This window comes from Sorex fumeus, unplaced genomic scaffold (genome assembly GCF_029834395.1).
Source record: "Sorex fumeus unplaced genomic scaffold, SorFum_2.1 ptg000007l, whole genome shotgun sequence".
Lineage (NCBI taxonomy): Eukaryota > Metazoa > Chordata > Mammalia > Eulipotyphla > Soricidae > Sorex > Sorex fumeus.
Genome location: NW_026606064.1, coordinates 10,705,507 through 10,722,382, shown reverse-complemented (window position 1 = coordinate 10,722,382; position 16,876 = coordinate 10,705,507). Strand labels below are relative to the sequence as shown.

Sequence of the window (16,876 nt, the reverse complement as noted above, 5' to 3'; positions counted from 1 at the left end):
ATGGATGGATGGATGGATGGATGGAATATTGGATGGATGGACAGATGGATGGATGGATGGATGGATGATGGGTGAGCAAATGCATGCATGGATGACTGGGTAGATGGATGGATGAGCGGATGGACAGATGGATGTGTGATAGATTATGGAAGGGTGGATGAATAGATGGGCACACGGATGGATGAGCAAGTATATGAATGAGTAGATGAGCGTTCGGATGAATGAATGGTTGAACAGACAAATGGATGAGTAAATGCACGGAAGGATGGATGGTGAATGGAGAACGGGTGAGTCAATGAATGGATAGGTACATGGATGGAAGGGTTGGTAGGTGGATGGATGGACAGGTGGAGGGACAGACCATGGGCAGGCAGAAGGATGGGTATGCGGACGCATGCATGCATGGATATATAGATGCCTTAATGGATGGGTGATTTATGGACAGACGGACACGTGAATGAGTAGATGATGTTTGGATGCATGAATGAGTGCCTGCATACCCCTGGAAGGGTGCTGGGCGGAGAAGAATCTCACCCATCACCCCTCCACTTCCATGAATGGAAATAATCTAAACTGGTATCCAAGACCCAGAAATGCCCCCCTTGCTCCATAAGAATGTCTCCACATCCAAATTCCCCAAGGTTTTCTCATTTCCTGAGTTTCCACCTGATAGGGTGGACAGGGCCTGGCCAGGCCCGAGTCTCAAGCTGTTGAGACAAAATCCTGAGTCTTCCTGGAGGAACATCTCTGAAAAGCACTGCCAGCCAAATCCGTGGGCAGAGCTGAGAGCTGAGGAAGGCTCCTGGGCGTCGCCGAGCCCTGTTGGTGGCACTCTCCTGCCAAGGCGTCACAGCAGGTGCCCAGGTGGCGCTCAGGTGTGGAGGCCACACTCCCACCGCCTCCTCCGGGGTCTGCAGTGGCTTCTGCACAGGGGACGTTTGTGCAAGTCGTCTGCAGGTGCACTTCCTCCACCTGCAGCCCCCGCGTGGGTGCCCGCTGCCAGGGGGCAGAAGGTGGCCATCCGTGCAGCCCACAGCCGGCTGGCTGCAGGGATCCGAGATTTTCACCTGCGCTAGCGCGCCCAAGACCTGTGCACATTTGCGCGTGCGTGCGTGTACACACCTGTACATGCGTGGGCGGAGGGCAAACTCGGAAACAGCCTCCCCCGTGGGGTCCGCTCTTTGCTGACATTCTCTAAGTGAATCAGATGGGATTTTCTCTTGCAGGAGACGCTGGGCCAATAAAAGTCATCGACAGGAGTCCCCGGGACCAGGAGATCTATCGGCGGACACTGAGAGAACTGCCCAGGTGACCTGCTGCCTTGCTTCCTCCTCTCTACACCCCTGGCCTCTGCTCCCGTGGGCCAACTCCCCTTTTCCTCATCTACCCTCTATGCCAGTGCAGGGGGGAACCCTTGCCTAGCGATTCTCATAAAGTGCTCCCAGGCCTGGGACATGATATAACGGCTAGGGCAGTTGCACACGATTAATCCAGGTTCAATCCCCAGCACCCCATCAGAAACCACTGGAGTGATCCCTGAGTGCAGAGCCCAGAATAAACCCCGAACACCGCAGCGTGTAGCCCCCAAACAAAACATGCTTCCAACACGCTTTGTTGGGGGTCAGAGGCACCCGAGTCAAGGCTCTGTGCAGCTCCGGCTTCAGCCAGACAGAGCCCAGGCCCTCTGCACAGATGCGCGCCTCTGAGGAAGCCCAGCAGGGGGAGGGCTGGATGCAGGCGTCTCTGCCTGGCCGTGGGAGGTCAGAGGACCGGCCACACCCAGCTGAGCTTGCTGCTGAGTCCAAACCCCCTCCCGGCCTGTCCGAGTCAGCGGGGTGGGGCCATCGTCCACTCTGCTGAGTGTGCTCCGGAGCACTCTGGGGATATTGGGGTGCCCACGGGATGGGGGTGGAGAGGGTGTCAGAGGCCAAGGGACCCTGGGGAAGGGGGTCCTGATCTCCCTCCATGCCCTGCACAAAGCACCCGGGCAAACCTACACCGGGGAAGGCTCAGTTCTGCCCACTCCAAGTGACACCCCAGAGCAGACCACCAGTGCCCACCACACAGGCTCCCTCTCATTCCCCCAGCAAGTCCTCGCCACGCTGTGCCTGCCGGAAGCTTCCGTTTTCCATCCCCGTTTTCAGATCGGAGCCAGCGTGGCTCAGAGAGGTGTAGCCAAGAGCCCCAGGCCATACAGCAAAGGAGACACAGCCAGGGTCGGGGGAGCAGGGGTCGGGGTGAGCTGTGCCATACCCCGGAATGAGGGGATTCCGTTGTGTTTTTTGTAGAGGAGCACCATGGAGGGCGACTGTCTGAGCTGCATGAAGTACCTGATGTTTGTTTTCAATTTCTTCATATTTGTGAGTATTTGTGGGACCCGCCCGGCGACTCCCTGAGGCTCTGGGGGGCTGGGGAGCGCAGAACTGAGCCCAGTGTCTCAGGGCCAGAGAGGTAGTACAGTGGGTAGGGCACTCACCTGGCATGCAGCGCACCCAGGCTCAATCCCCGGCATCCCATAGGGTCCTCTGAGCACCGCCAGGAGTGACCCTGAGAGCAGAGCCAGGAGGCAGCCCTGAGCGCCGCCAGGTGTAGCTCAGAAATGAAATACTTCTTCATCGCACCCCCACCTCTTACCCCAGCTTCTAGAACCCTCCCTGCCACACCAGAGCTCCCCACTGTGCCCAGTGCCCCCACTCTGTTCGTTCTCAAGTCCTCGATGCCCCAGGTCTGCCCATCTGCACACCACGCTGGGCTAGGCCAGGCGCCCTGCACAGCAGCCTCTGTGCATGGTTGTGTCCTAGACCAGGGGCTGGGGTGGGGGTGGGGGCGGGGAAGGTACCAGCCAAGACGCCGATGGGACCGAGAGAAGAGCCAGGGACAGTCCCTGAGCCCCACCAGGTGTGACCCCCCCCCGCCCCAGTAACACATAAAAATCAATAAACTGGGAAAAAAATTGTTTGTTTGTGGGAGCCACACCTGGCGGTGCTCAGGGCTGACTCCTGGCTCTGCACTCAATGATCACTCCTGGCTGTGCTCAGGGGACTCTATGGGATGCCAGGATTTGAATCTAGGTCAGTGGCCTACAAGGAACACCCCCTCCCCACTGTACTATAGCGCCAATCTCAAACATATGTGTGTGTGTGTGTGTGTGTTTGTGTATTTTTTCCTTTTAATAAAATCCCACATTCAGGGGCTGAAACAATAGTACAGCGGGTAGGGTGTTTGCCTTGCATGCAGCTAACCCAGGTTCGATTCCCAGAATCCCATATGGTCCCCTGAGCACCACCAGGAGTAATTCCTGAGTGCATGAGCCAGGAGTAACCCCTAAGCATCTCTGGGTGTGACCCAAAAAGAAAAAAAATTGAAAAAAGAATTGAAGATGTGGGCTCTACCCTCCAAGGGGGTTGGGGGTCAGGGATTGGGTCAAAGGTTGTAGATCAAAGACAAGGTCAAGATGAGGTCACTAAGGCTGGGACAGCGATTCTTGCAGCCAGTGGGGTCAGTTCCTGCCATACTGGGTCAGCTGTGCCGCTGGCTTAGGACCCGGGCACGTGGCTGGGCTGTTACAGGGTGTCTAACCCCATTTGTCCCTTTCTCTGTCCTGTTCCATCTTCACCGGCCTGGGGCGCAGCTCGGAGGGGCCTGCCTGCTGGGCCTGGGCATCTGGGTCCTGGTGGACCCCACCGGCTTCCGGGAGATTGTGGCTGCCAACCCCCTGCTCGTCACGGGCGCCTACATCCTGCTGGCCATGGGCGCGCTCCTCTTCCTGCTGGGCTTCGTGGGCTGCTGTGGGGCCGTCCGCGAGAACAAGTGTCTGCTGCTGTTTGTAAGTAGCCCCTGCCCCCACCCAGGGCTTCGGGCACGGGCGTGGGGTGAGGGGGCTGGGCATGTGCATGCAGGGGCAGTGGAGCCCAGCAGGCCGGCCTGCGGGACAAGGAAGGCCACGGCGTCTGGAACGCTGTCCCAGCTTTAGTGACCTCATTTTGACCTGGTCTCTGATCTACAACCTTTGACCCGATCCCAGAACCCCAACCCCCTTGGGGGCTAGAGCCCACATCTTCAAAATTTTTTACAATTTTTTTTCCTTTTGGGTCATACCCAGAGATTCTCAGGGGTTACTCCTGGCTCTGCACTCAGGAATTACTCCTGGTGGTGCTCGGGGACCATATGGGATGCTGGGAATCGAACCCAGGTCGGCCACGTGCAAGGCAGCCCGGGGCCCAGGTGGAACAGTCAGCAACTCTCCAGAAATGGAGGTCGTTGGCCCAGAGACTTTTTTATTTGGTTTAAGAACTGAAGCCCGGCAAGCTTCGGAGAGCCCGGCAAGCTACCGAGAGTATTCGATATGCCAGACACAGTAACAACAAAGTCTCCAATGGAGACGTTACTGGGCCCGCTCGAGCAAATCGACGATCAACGGGAGGGCCTTTACCTTTACCTTTTAAGAACTGCAGTGTGAGGACCAGAGCAAGCGGACACTTGCTTGAACACGGCTAACCTGGTTTCTATCCCCGGCATCCCATAAGGTCCTCTGAGCATACCAGGAATGATTCCTGAGTGCAGAGCCAGTACTGATCTCTGAGCACAGCCAGGTGTGGTCCCCAAACAAAAGCAAACCAAAAAAGAACCGCAGTGTCTCAGGGCCAGAGAGGTAGTACAGTGGGTAGGGCACTTACCCTGCATGCAGCCAACCCAGACTCGATTCCCGGCACCACATAAGGGGGCCTCAAGCCCTGCCAGGAGTGATCCCTGGGCACAGAGCCAGGAGTAAGCCCTGAGCACAGCCAGGTGTGGCCCCAACAGTCCCCTAGATAAAACGATTGAAGAGCTTCAGCATCTTGGGGCCTGAGATATAGCATGGGGGGAGGGGGGGAAACGCCACTGCCCAGATTTGATCTCTGGTACTGCCTGTGCTTCCCTGAGCACCCCTGGGAGTGAACCCTGAGCAATGCAGGTTCCAACTCCTCCTACCAAAAAGAGAGTTGGGGAGATAACACAGGGTTCAGGCCTTTGCTTGCATCTCACCAAGCCCGGTTCCAACCTCCGACACCACCTAGGGTCCCCCAAGCTCCATCAACAGTCATGCTAGAGCACAGAGCCTTGGGAACAGCCTCCGAGCGCCAACAGGTGTGGCCCAAACCCTCACCCCGCAAACATCATCATCAGCAACAGTAGTTTTAAATGACTCCGATCAGTTTTAAACAACTCGTGAGATTTCACTCCTTAATAACATGGCTTCAAGAGCAGCCTTGGTGTTTCTGTTTGCAAACCAGGAATGATGTGGATGTGATTTCTGTCGTTCTGTTTTGATATCTGGGCCACACCCGGCGGTGTTCAGGGCTTACTAAGGAATCCCTCCTAGGGCTCGGGGTGGGGGGCCATGTGGGGTGCTGGGGATCAAACCCAGGTGGGCTGCGTGCCAGGCCAGAGCCCAGTACCCGCTGTGCTGTTGGATGATGGTCTCTGGAGGGTCTCTGCTCTTTGGTCCACAGTCCAACTCTGCTCCCTGCCCCAAATCTGCAAGGCAAAGGCCACGCCAAGCGCTAGGCATGGCCAGCCCCACCCCCACGGGCGGCCTGTGTGATGTGTCACATGGCTGAGCATGAGCTGGGAGTCTGGATTTGAAGGTGCCCCCAGCTAACCCCGTGAGCCCCCACAAGCCCTGTGGGCAGCTTCCACCAGCTCTATGAGCTGATTAGCCAGGGACCAGGTTGGAGTCCCACTAAAGCAGCCCCTATCCTCTGCTCTGGGGCAGGGGCTGGTTTCTCCGTAATGTCTCTGGCCTGGATGTAGGGGGGGGGTCTTCTATCCTCCAGGAGGTCCTGTAATCTTGGGGGGCTGGCAGAATTCAGGGTTGTCGATGTGGCAAGTGAAAAACAAACCGTCCAGCTTGGAGAAGCCTGGTTGTGGTGGTCAGTAGGCAGGCCCTCCCATGGGCAGTGGGCCTGGGTCGGGGTGGGGGAGTGTTAAGACAGAGGGAAGCCAGATTGTCCATCTGAAAATTTCCCGCAAGGAGTCTGTCTCTGGTCCCGAGTAAGAGAGACATCCCAGGTCCCAGAGAGAAAATGAAATTAGGCAGGAAGTGCCCAGGAGAGCCACTGATGTCTAGAAAGCCGGCGGGCGCCCCCTGGTGCACAGCTCTGGGCAGTGCCCAGAGGGGGTCTGGGATAACCCTCTGGACTGGGAAAAGGAGCTGGACATTGGACCCCCACATACCGGACCTCTCTGCCCCTCCTCCTCTTTCACACCCCAGCCCCAGGCTTAGCCGTGGTTAATGGGATCATGGCCGGAAGCCAGGCTTGGGGCTGGGAGCTGGCTGGCCCCGCACACCCAATCCGGACTGCCTCTGGATCCGGATAGGGCTGTCCCCAGTGCTTGAGGGAGAAGACCACCGAGGCCAGGGATGAGCCCAGCTTAGACTTTCCTGAGGGAGGGGAGGTGTCCCACCCGCGTGTGGCCCCTCCAGACCCCCTCCTGCCTTCTCTCCCAGTTGTTCCCTGCTCTCCGCCTCACTCCCGTTCTTTCTCTGCCTTGCTGCCCTGCTGTCTCTGCCTCGCTCTTCATCCCTGATTCCCGTTCCTTTCTCCGCCCTCACCTGAGCACCTTCCCCTCTGCCTCTCCCTGCCTTCTCGCTCTGCGTCCCCACATCCCTCCCCTTCTCCCCCTCCCTCCACCCCCTTCTCTGAGCCCAGCACTATGAAAAGCCTGTGGTCAGGAAGGGTCACATAGGGGCACTTGGACTGGGTCCTTTGTTCCTGGGATTGGAGCTGGCCCAGCATCCCTCCCCCAAACTGGACCCAAACCCTCTAAACACACCTTAAACGCCAGCCTGGTTGCAGTGGGTCATGCTGGGGCCCGCATGTGTGTCTGTGTGTATATGTGTGCGTATGCATGTGTGTGGGTATATATGTGTGTGTCTGTGTATATGTGTGTCTGTGTATATGTGTCACGTGTGTCTGTATATGTGTGCATGTGTGTGTCTGTATGTATATATGTGTATGTGTGCATGTGTGGGGGTGTATTATGTGTAGATATGTGTGTGTCTATGTATGTGTGCATATGTGTGTGTCTGTGCGTATATGTGCATGTGTGTCTGTGTATAGTGTGCATGTGAGTGTCTGTGTATACGTGCATGTGTGTCGGTATATGAGTGCATGTGGGTATATGTCCGCATATGTGTGCCTGTGTGTATATGTGTATGCGTGTGTGTGTGTCCTTGTGTATATGTGTGATGAGCGTGTATGTGTGCATGTGTATTTCTGGAGGAAACCTCCATAGCTGAGAGGGTTTCAAAGGTTCCTGGTGTGAAATAAGAGTGGCCCCTCTGTCTGACTCCCAGGACCCCTCCGTGGTGCAGGACCCGGTAGTAACTAGGGTTCCCTCCCCTCATTCTGGCAGAAAGGAGAGATGGAGGGAAGCAGGATGGTTTTGAGCCTTTCAGAAACCCCGACTCTGAGGAGATAGAGTTCTACGGAGGGGTTCAGCTCAATACCCCGTTCCCTCAGGGGGGCTCTGAGGCTGAGCCCAGGCTCAGAGACAGTGCTCTCCCTCCCCTTGTCAGGCTACCTAGAGGCCATTTTCCTCAAGACACATTCTCCCAGGGCCAGAGCAATAGTACAGCAGGTAGGGCGCTTACCTTGCATGCAGCCAACCCGGGTTTGATCCCCAGCATCCCATGTGGTCCCCTGAGCATCACCAGGAGTGATTCCTGAGCACAGAGCCAGGAGCACTTTTGGGTGTGCCCTCCCTCAAAAAAAAGATGCATTTTCCTGGCACCCCCATTAACTTCTTCCCAGACAAGAGGGCCCCTCCATGTTTCAGTGACTGTTAGTGGGGTCCCCATCTCACAGTTGCTGCCACGGAGTGGTTCTGGGGGGAGGATTCAATATTGAAAGATGCTAATTTTTTTAATGTTTATAGCAGGCGAGCTACATTGGAAAAAGAGAACAGCAAAGAGATGACTAAAATAGGGCGTAAGGTGAATTGCACCAGATTCACCTTTTGTAAATATTTCATTAGAAACGAGAACAAAAAAGCATCCACTAGGTTTGAAACCCAGAATTTCCTACCAGAGGCAGAATGTCCAGGCCCTCAGCAAAGTTGCAGGTTGCAGGGTTTTCTAGCTGCCGGGGGCTCAGGCACATGAGATGAGTCTTGAGCCCCTCCTCAAGGAGAACCAGCCCTGGGAAGGTCCAGCTCAGGAGACACCCCGGAAGCCTCACAGCCCAGGTGTCCAGATGGCAGGGGGACCCCACTCTGGGAGTAAACAATTTCATGCTGAAACAGGCAAGTGTGATGGGTGAGGGTCCACACGCCCCCACTTCCTCCGGAAAAACCTGCTTTCCTGAGCCCCTGAGTTCATTTCATGAGTCAGAAATCTGGTGAATGCCATGAGGCTGCAGGCTGTGTGTGTGTGTATGTGTGTGTGTGTGTGTGTGTGTGTGTGTGTGTGTGTGTGTGCGCGTGTGTGTGTCCTGGAGAACATGACTGAGAAGAAACGTGCTCAGCAGTGTGGCGGGGAGCAGAGAGGGGGCGCGAACACCCGCCTGCTTTCTAATCCTCCTCTACTACTTCCTGGCTTTGGGACCCCGCGGCTGGTGACTGAACCTCTCTGAGCCTCGGAATCCCTTTCTCCTATGGGGGTGAAAACCGTGCGAAAACCCACCTCCCACTTAGCTCAGTTCCTGGCACAGGCGAGCACATGATAAAGGAGCAACTCCGAGAACAGGCTGGGACATACAGACCCTCCCCGGGGCTCAGAGTTCAGAGTTCCAGAATAAAGTGTGCGTCAGGGGCTGAGTTCTGGCATCAGAATTCTTCGGGCTGGAGCACCAGAGCACCACCCCCATGCAGTGAGGAGGCACTGGGGTGTGGATGCTGACCGCTGGGCTCTGCCAAGCCGCAGAGGCCCCGTGGAATGATCTACGCAAGATCTGCATAGCCTCATGGGGGTGCGGGGGTAAGTGCTGGGTGGATGGGCCCAGGCTCCTTCTAGAACTCGCCAGCTCCACCTCTGAGCACCCCGGAACCCCGCCAAGCTTTGGCTCTCGGCCGCTGAGTCATCGTGGTTGCCGCTGGTTCCCTGAGCCGTGGGCAGTGCGAGCCTCATTCATAGTTTATGGCTGAGCCGCTCCAGCGCACGGACCATTTCCTCGCTGCCCGCTGCCAGCAGGAGGCCGGCCAGCGGGCATGCCCCCCGGAGCCGGATGGCCATCCGTCAGCAGCCAAATGGAAGTGCTAAGAGCCCCGCCAAGGGCCTCCATCACTGTCACCAGCATCTGAGCCACAGCAGATAGAGGGGGGCCCAGAACGCCAGGGTCACTGACACGGAGAGAAGGAGGACGCGTGGGCCCACTCTTCCAGCCCACGTCCTCCCCAGAACACCCTCCGCTCGCTTGTCTCTGCGTCTCTCTGCCTTTCCCACTCCGAGAGGCCTCTCTGGAACATGCATTTCCTCTTTCTCTGTCTCTGAAAAAGAATGAATCTTTCTAAGTTCTTTCCAGTATAAACTGTCTTGCTCCACGAAGGAAAAAGATGGGGGGAGGTCCCAGTTCTGACGCCTGCATAGAGGCCAGCTGGGACCTGATGAGCCCTGGGACATCCTGAGGGACAGTGGGTGGCAGGGATAGGGGAGCCGGAGGTGGCGACGGGAGATGGGATGCGGGGTGCAGAGGTGGCTCTGGGTGAGGGGCTGCTGTGCCCTGGGCTTGCTGGAGGACACCTTCACAGGTCACATCCTACCCAGACTTTCCAGGTCCCCCCCCTTCCCAAAGCACAACTGTTTCCAGAATCCTCCTCACTCTTCCCGGGGTGAGGACAGTGACCGAAACCTTGGGACAGGAAGAGATTGGGCTCCAGGATGGAGAGAAACTGAGGGCATTGACAGTGGTCATTGTGGAGTGTCTTCAAGAGCAGCTTCTGGAAACTTCCGGAATCAGGTTCCAGAAGCTTCTGGAATCAGAATCTGGGCCCTGATTTTCCATGGCAGCTCTGCAAGCCATCTAGATCATCTGGGTCTGGCACACTGCACTCACCACATTACTCCGAATCACTCAGAATGAGACAGGGCTGGACACGGGCACCAGCTCATAGAGCCAGGACCTTCTCCATCACCCAGGCCACTTCTGAAGACAGTGACCCAAGGGAGCGGGTCTCAGGCGCTCAGAGCCTGACTGCATAACCCTGAGATGAAAGGCATCATGATTGATTGGGGAGCGGGAGATTGGCATGCAGGAGACTCAGGTGGTCCCCCGTTGACCCTCCAGGGTTTCAGATACTGAAATTCCACCCTCTTCCTCCAGTCTTGCTCCTTTATGCCTCTGAGATCAAAGTGCTGCCCATTTCCCTGGAAATGAGACCATAGCACAGGCTCTGGGGGGCTCTGGATGAAAGGGACCCAGGATTTCTATTCTTCATGTTTTCTCCCCAGGAGGGTCTCCAAACAAGTTTCCAGAATGTTGGTCTCCTGGTAGGGCTGCCAGGGAGGGTTGCCCAGGTTGTCCACTGCATAAAGCCCTTCCCCCCACCCTCACCCTCCAAGGAGGCTGCTCACCTTGAAGACAGGATGTTGGTTTCTGTTTTCTGTGTTTCATGGTTTGGGGTTTGGTGGGGAAGGGTTGGCCACATCTAAGGGTGCTCAGGGGCTGCTCACAGCTCCGTGCTCCTGGTGGTACTCAGGAGACGAGCTTTGCAGGGGGATCAGCCCCGGACTCTGGTGAGCCACGTGTCCCCCTGAGCTCCCCAGCCCTGCTCTCCGTGTTTGTCTGGACCTTGCTGACCACGGCAGAGGTGGACTCCAGTGGGACTGATGGGGCAGCCCGTCTGGCTTGTGGCTGTCACATCAGCGTGTGACGGGTGGGAGGGCACAGCCGGGCTGCCTGGCCCCACGGACTCACAGCTGCTCCTTCTCTTGGCAGTTCTTCCTCTTCATCCTCATCATCTTCTTGGCGGAGCTGTCGGCTGCCATCCTGGCCTTCATCTTCAGGGAGAACGTAAGCCCCTGAACCAGCCCCCCTAGGGGCGTGGCTCCTCCTGTCCCCGCCTCTGAGGCAGCCCTGGGGCGTGGTCACCCCTGGCCCCTCCCCTCAGCCAACCCTGGGGGCGTGGCCCCTGGCCCCTCCCCCGAGGCAGCCCGGGGCGTGGCCACCCCTGCCCCCTCCCCTCAGCCACCCCTGGAGGCGTGGCCTCTGCTGGGCTCCTTTCCCTGGGTCACTGGGGTCGTGGCCACTCCTGGGGCTGTCCCCTCCTCAGACGGTATCTGGGGCAGCATTAGGGCCCCCCCAGCCAGCCCCCCACCATCCAGAGAGAGACCCACACTTAGGCTGCCGAGGGTGCCTGCGTTTCCAAAGCCTCTGGTGCCACCCCACACCAGCTTCTAGAACCTTCCTTCCTTCACCTTGCCAATCCAGAGGCCAGCAGTACCCATTGTTAGAGTCCAGAATCTGAGCCCCGCTCTGGAGGGGAACTTAGAGGGGTGCAAGGAGAGGAGCTCACTCAGACGGGGTCCCAGCTGGGCTTGTGTGTAGGGGGGTCGTTGGTTTGGTTTTGTTTTGGTTTTTGAGTTACTCTCCGTGGTGCTCAGGGGTTCCACCTGGCTCCGCACTCAGGCATTGCTCCTGGCGGTGCACAGGTGGACCATATGGGATGCAGGAGATGGAACCCAGGTGGGCAGTGTGCAAGGCAGACGCCCTACCTGCTGTACTGTCGCTCCAGCCCCCCAGCCTGGTCTTGATATGGATCCATGTAGCCCCCTGCCCCGGGCCCTTTTATCCCCTCCAGGGGGTTCCCACCATCCAGACCCAGCCCCTGCCCACCCCTCAATTAGAAGGGTGCGCGCAGACAAAGGAGGCCTGGGAACCCACAGGACCACCAGCTGGACCCATGGGGGGTTTAAGGGGACAGGCTGGAGGGAGGGACCTCACAGCTGGCCCTGGGCAACAAGGGTTATTAGGGACATGGGCAGAGACTGGGGAACCAGCCGGCTTCCTCTGCCCCGGCCCCCTGCTGTGGAGTTCCGGGGAGGCGAGGGTGCACCCCACGGGTGTCTTCAAGCCCAGGACCCCGGGAACCGGGTGGTGGGAGAGGCATCCCCAGGGTTGCCAAATTGATGAGAGGGTGCTGGCCTCGGGGTGAAAAGGCAGTGAGGGGTGTGCCCCCTGCTGGTACCGCGGGGTAATCCCAGCCCCCAAGCTGATGGACTGAGAAGCCAGGGTGTGGGGGGGGCTGCCCCTAGCTGCGACTGGGTCTCAGCCTGCCCTTCCTCTGCCCCCCAGCTCACGCGCGAATTCTTCACCAAGGAGCTCACCAAGCACTACCAGGGCAACAACGACACGGACGCCTTCTCTGCTACCTGGAACTCAGTCATGATCACCGTGAGTGGCCTCCCTCCTGGGGCCAGGGTCTGTGCGGGCCGGGCTGAGCCAGGATGCTGAGCCCACAGTTGACCCCCCAGCTGCTTGGCTCGTGGGACGCTAGTCACCCCTTGGGGAGATGTTGCGTTGCGGGTGGGGGAACACGGGCCTGGCTATGTGCGGCCCAGAGCTGAATCCCGGGTGCCACCACCGTCCCCCCATTCCTGCTGGGTGTGACTCTCGGGGCGGGGGGGGGGGGTGCTGCCAGGCCTGGCAGCACCAGGGTGGCCCATTTGAGAAAGAGAAACTAAGGAGAATCAGGCTGGAGGCTAGAGCAACATCACAGCATAGGGGGGAGGGCGTTTGCCTTGCATGCTGCAGGCCTGGGTTTGATCCCTGGCATCCTACAGAGTCACCTGAGCCCGGCCAGGAGTGATTCCTGAGTGCAGAGCCAGGAGTGAGCCCTGAGCACCGTGGGGTGTGCATGTATATATCAGGGCAAGGGTCAAGAGGTAGAACTAGATTAGGGTCCATTCCTGACCTGCATGGGAATCTGCTCCAATCCCCGGCAGCACATGGTCCCCCAGGCATCACTGGGTGTATCCTGGTGACCCCCGAGCATCACGGAGGTGGTCCTGGTGGCCCTCAGCACCTGAGGCCTGAGCATTGAACCATCGGCTTTATTGTGGGGATATCATCGGGACTGGCCCCCTGCTCCCCTGACCACCAAATCGTCAGGACCCTGGCTCCCACCCCGAGTAACCACAGCTGAGAGAGGCTAAGTGACTCCCGCGGGTGCACAGAGCAGAGGGTGACAGCAGGCCCGGCCCAGGGCCACCTCAAGGTGGCCTCAGAGAGGCCAAGAGTCCACCTGGCCCACCCCCAGACCACTTTCCCCGCTCTTCTCCTAGTTCGGCTGCTGTGGGGTGAACGGCCCCGAGGACTTCCGGTTTGCGCCTGTTTTCCGCCTCCTGACTTTGGACAGTGCCGAGGTGCCAGAGGCCTGCTGCCGGCGAGAGCCCCAGACACGGACTGGGATGATGCTGAGCCGGGAGGAGTGTCTGCAGGGCAGGGACCTGTTCCTCAACAAGCAGGTACCGCCCCTGCCCCTGGGTGCGGGAGCCAGGGGTGCGGGAGTCAGGGGTGTGTGTCGGTCTAAGGAGTTTGAAGGCTCCAGGGATCTCTGCCAGTGTGGACCAAGGCATGGGGCCCCATCAGCCCCTGAGACCCCAGAAGGGCAGAGGACGGAGGAGGGTGGCCAGTGGTCAGCGATGGCAGAAGACAGGGCTTTGGGCTGGGGTCCAGGAGGCAGTAGGACGCCCCCAGTGTTCCAGAGAACTCTCCTGGGTGTCCAGCCATGCAGCTCAGGGCCTTTCACACAGCAGGGCAGCCCCGTTCTGTTGTGTGACCAGTGAGGAGCACGTGGTGGCCCCACGGAGGTACCTTCAGATGCCGGGGATGGGGAGGGGGGGCTCAGGCGTCACCCAAGCCTTCATCCTGGTCCTGGAAGATGTGCTTTTCCTTCCTGTGAGGCACCTCTGTGAACCCCCATGCCCTCCGAGGAGGTCTCAGGACAGGGGACGCCGGGACCCAACCCAGTCCACTTTGGCCTTGAGAGCCTTTGGTGCCAGTGCCCAGTGGAGAGTCCCCAGGGGCTCATCCTTAGCAGATGAGGGGTGTCTACCGTCTGTGGGCCACCCCTTCCCTGGGCCCCCCAAAAGATGTCCAAGTCGGCTTCATGAGCAGAAAGAGACATGGACCCCCAGAGTAGAAGGGTGCATCTGTGTGGTGTGCATGGTGTGTTACATATGGGAGCATGTGTCCATATGAGGTGGTGGTGTCTCTGTGTCTGTGCATTCAGCGGTAGCACGTGTGCAGGTGTGCATTATCATGTGCGTATGTGTTTGAAGTGTCATGAGTCTTGTGTATACATGTGTGTGTCTATATGGTGTCCAGAGTATGTATGGCATATATATATATATATATTTGTGTGGCATGCATCATACATGCGCGTATGTTCCTATGGTATTTCTGGAGAGTGTATGCTGTAGGTATGCACACACCTCTGCATGTGTCTGTGTGTGATGTGTGGTATAGACACATGTGGCGGCACATACATGCGTGTGTGTGACAGTGTGTGCAGGCATACATGCATGGCTGTCTCTGTGTGTGCTAGCTGCACAGACCGGTGTATTCTGTGTGTATGCACGTTTGTGTATGTGATGTGTGCATACGTGCATGCCTGTGTGTGTGGTAGTGTGTCTGCAGGCATATCTGTGGTGGCATTGTGTATGCATGTGCGTGTGTGTTGGTGGGTGCGTGCCTGGCAGGTCTGCCTGGGGCCCCAGCATCACCTCTGACCAGAACAATTGCCCCTGGAGCCCATTCTGTGGATGGGGCCCCTGAGCAGCTCCCTGGGGCCCACAGCAGCCAGGCCCCGGACCCTTATGTGCTCCCCCACTCTCCCCAGTGGGGGCTCAGACGGGGTAGGGGGGACAGCCAAGGGCATGGTAAGTGTGGGTCCACCCACTGCCTTGCCCCCCAAAGCAGGCCACATTTTGTGGTCCTTGCTCTACACTTTGGGGCTCTGCCGAGCAGAGAGAGGGAGGAAGGGGGGCTCCCGGGGGGCTGTGTGCAGGCCTCCTGCCCACTCCTCGCCCAGCCGGTGCCCCCCGATGCCGCCTGATCCAGCCCCACCCCTCCCCCAGGGCTGCTACACCGTCATCCTCAACGCCTTTGAGACCTACGTCTACCTGGCCGGGGCCCTGGCCATCGGAGTGCTGGCCATCGAGGTGAGTGAAGGGCCCTCCCTGTGACTCCCCCGAAGCCAGGCACCCAGCCTTCCTCTGTCTCCACGTTTGTAACCGAGGACCCAGCTGGACCTCCCCACTTGGGGTCCGTCAGCTCCCCGAGACCCTGGCTGAACTCTGGACACACACGGAGCAAGGCTCCGGAACGGAAAGGCCTTAGACTAACTCCCCCACCTCCCATCCCCTCCCGCCTACCCAACACCCCAATACTGGACAGCACAGCCAGCCCAGAGGGTGTGCCTCTTCTAGATCAGACGCTTTTCCTGCGGGTACTGGGGAACTGTGAGGGCTGGTGGGCCTCCCAGGGCTAGGCTTAGCCCCTCCCGGAGGCTCTGGAACCCCACAAAAAGGTGGCCACTGCTTGGGTCTGGAGAGACAATACAGCCGATACAGGGGTCTGCACGCAGCCGACCTGGGCTCGATCCCCAGCATCCTATATGGGCCCATAAGCAGCGCCAGGAGTAATCCCTGAGAGCAGAACCAGGAATAACAACTTCCCCCCGCCCCCCCCCCCGCCCCCCCACACACACACTGCAAGCACCAAAAAGCAAATAAAAAAAGGAAATGAGAGTGACAGAGTTGCCACTAGGTGGCGCTGCAGCCCAAGGGCAGAGCTGCCCCCCCCCCCCCCAGGTCTCCCACACTCCTGGGGGTCTCTGCCCAGCTGCTTCTGGAGGGGACCCACAGCTTTGCCCAGCCAGACCCTCCCAGCCTGCAAGGAGATGGGGTGAGCAGGGAGGAAATTCCAGAGGACCCAGGGTGGGGACCACAGCCCCACCAAGGGCCACAGGATCCAGCCCTCGGGGAGCCAGATGGGGGTCCTCTGCCCCGCAGATACCCGGAAAGGATTCTGTGGTCTGCACTTGCCCGTGGTGTTCTGACCCCGGCAGCCAGCATCCGGGGGCATCCAGGAGGCAGGATCCCTGCCTGTCCCCGCTGCCCCAGGGCCCATGAACAGCCCCGAACTTTCCATTGAGCCACAGAGCTCCACGCGAGGGGCCTCTGGGTGCCGTTCCATCCTTGCCCCCCCCCCCAGGGACAGCCGGGCACCCAGCACAGCCTGTGGGTGCCAGCCCCGCCCCCACGGCAGGGCGAGCGGACAGGGGGCAGTGCAGGAGGGCAGTACGCCCGACCCGCCCCCCCGCCCCCTGCCCCTGACCGGCCCACCCTGGCTCTCTCCGCAGCTTCTCGCCATGATCTTCGCCATGTGCCTCTTCAGGGGCATCCAGTAGGGGCATGACCTGGAGATGCCGCAGGGCCCCCCACTTGGCACCCCTGCCCTCCCCGCACTGGGCGCCCAGCGGCCGCAGGGGGCCAGTGGGGAAGAGCTATTTTTGTACAAAACACAGTGAGGTCAAACATACCAGATTGATGTTCCCCCCACCCCTGCCTGGACTCTGGGCTGGGTTCCCTGCGGGGTGAGCCCTGCCCGCCAAATCCAGGATGCTGGACAGAGATTCCAGGAGCAACCCTGGGCACAACAGGAGGGTCTGGGCCACCAGGAGGCAAAAGGCAATGGTCAGAGAAAATCAGCAAGGTGGGCACCCCTGAACATGCAGTCCTGGCTCTCTGGAGGGCCCAGGCGGAGCCCTGGGGGTGCACCAGAAGTGAGTATGGACACTGGATCGATCCTCCACCATCGCCGGGACCCAGGCCCCGAGCCGGCACAGAGAGGGACAGCATCTCACCCACCGGACACACAGCCCATGCATGGAC

At 58.9% G+C, this 16,876-nt stretch overlaps 1 protein-coding gene across 1 annotated transcript in view; it reads left to right on the top strand.

The window, feature by feature from the left end:
• Window positions 1–16,412, top strand: part of TSPAN18 (tetraspanin 18) — a 122,651-nt gene extending 106,239 nt beyond the window's left edge. The window contains exons 3-10 of the mRNA XM_056138356.1: window positions 1,227–1,308; window positions 2,289–2,360; window positions 3,632–3,826; window positions 10,917–10,991; window positions 12,273–12,371; window positions 13,262–13,444; window positions 15,059–15,142; window positions 16,345–16,412. Of these exons, the coding sequence (XP_055994331.1) occupies window positions 2,298–2,360; window positions 3,632–3,826; window positions 10,917–10,991; window positions 12,273–12,371; window positions 13,262–13,444; window positions 15,059–15,142; window positions 16,345–16,392 (747 nt within the window). The 5' untranslated portion in view covers window positions 1,227–1,308; window positions 2,289–2,297 and the 3' untranslated portion in view covers window positions 16,393–16,412. The remainder of the gene's footprint in view (window positions 1–1,226; window positions 1,309–2,288; window positions 2,361–3,631; window positions 3,827–10,916; window positions 10,992–12,272; window positions 12,372–13,261; window positions 13,445–15,058; window positions 15,143–16,344) is intronic.
• The last annotated feature ends 464 nt before the right edge of the window (window positions 16,413–16,876 follow it).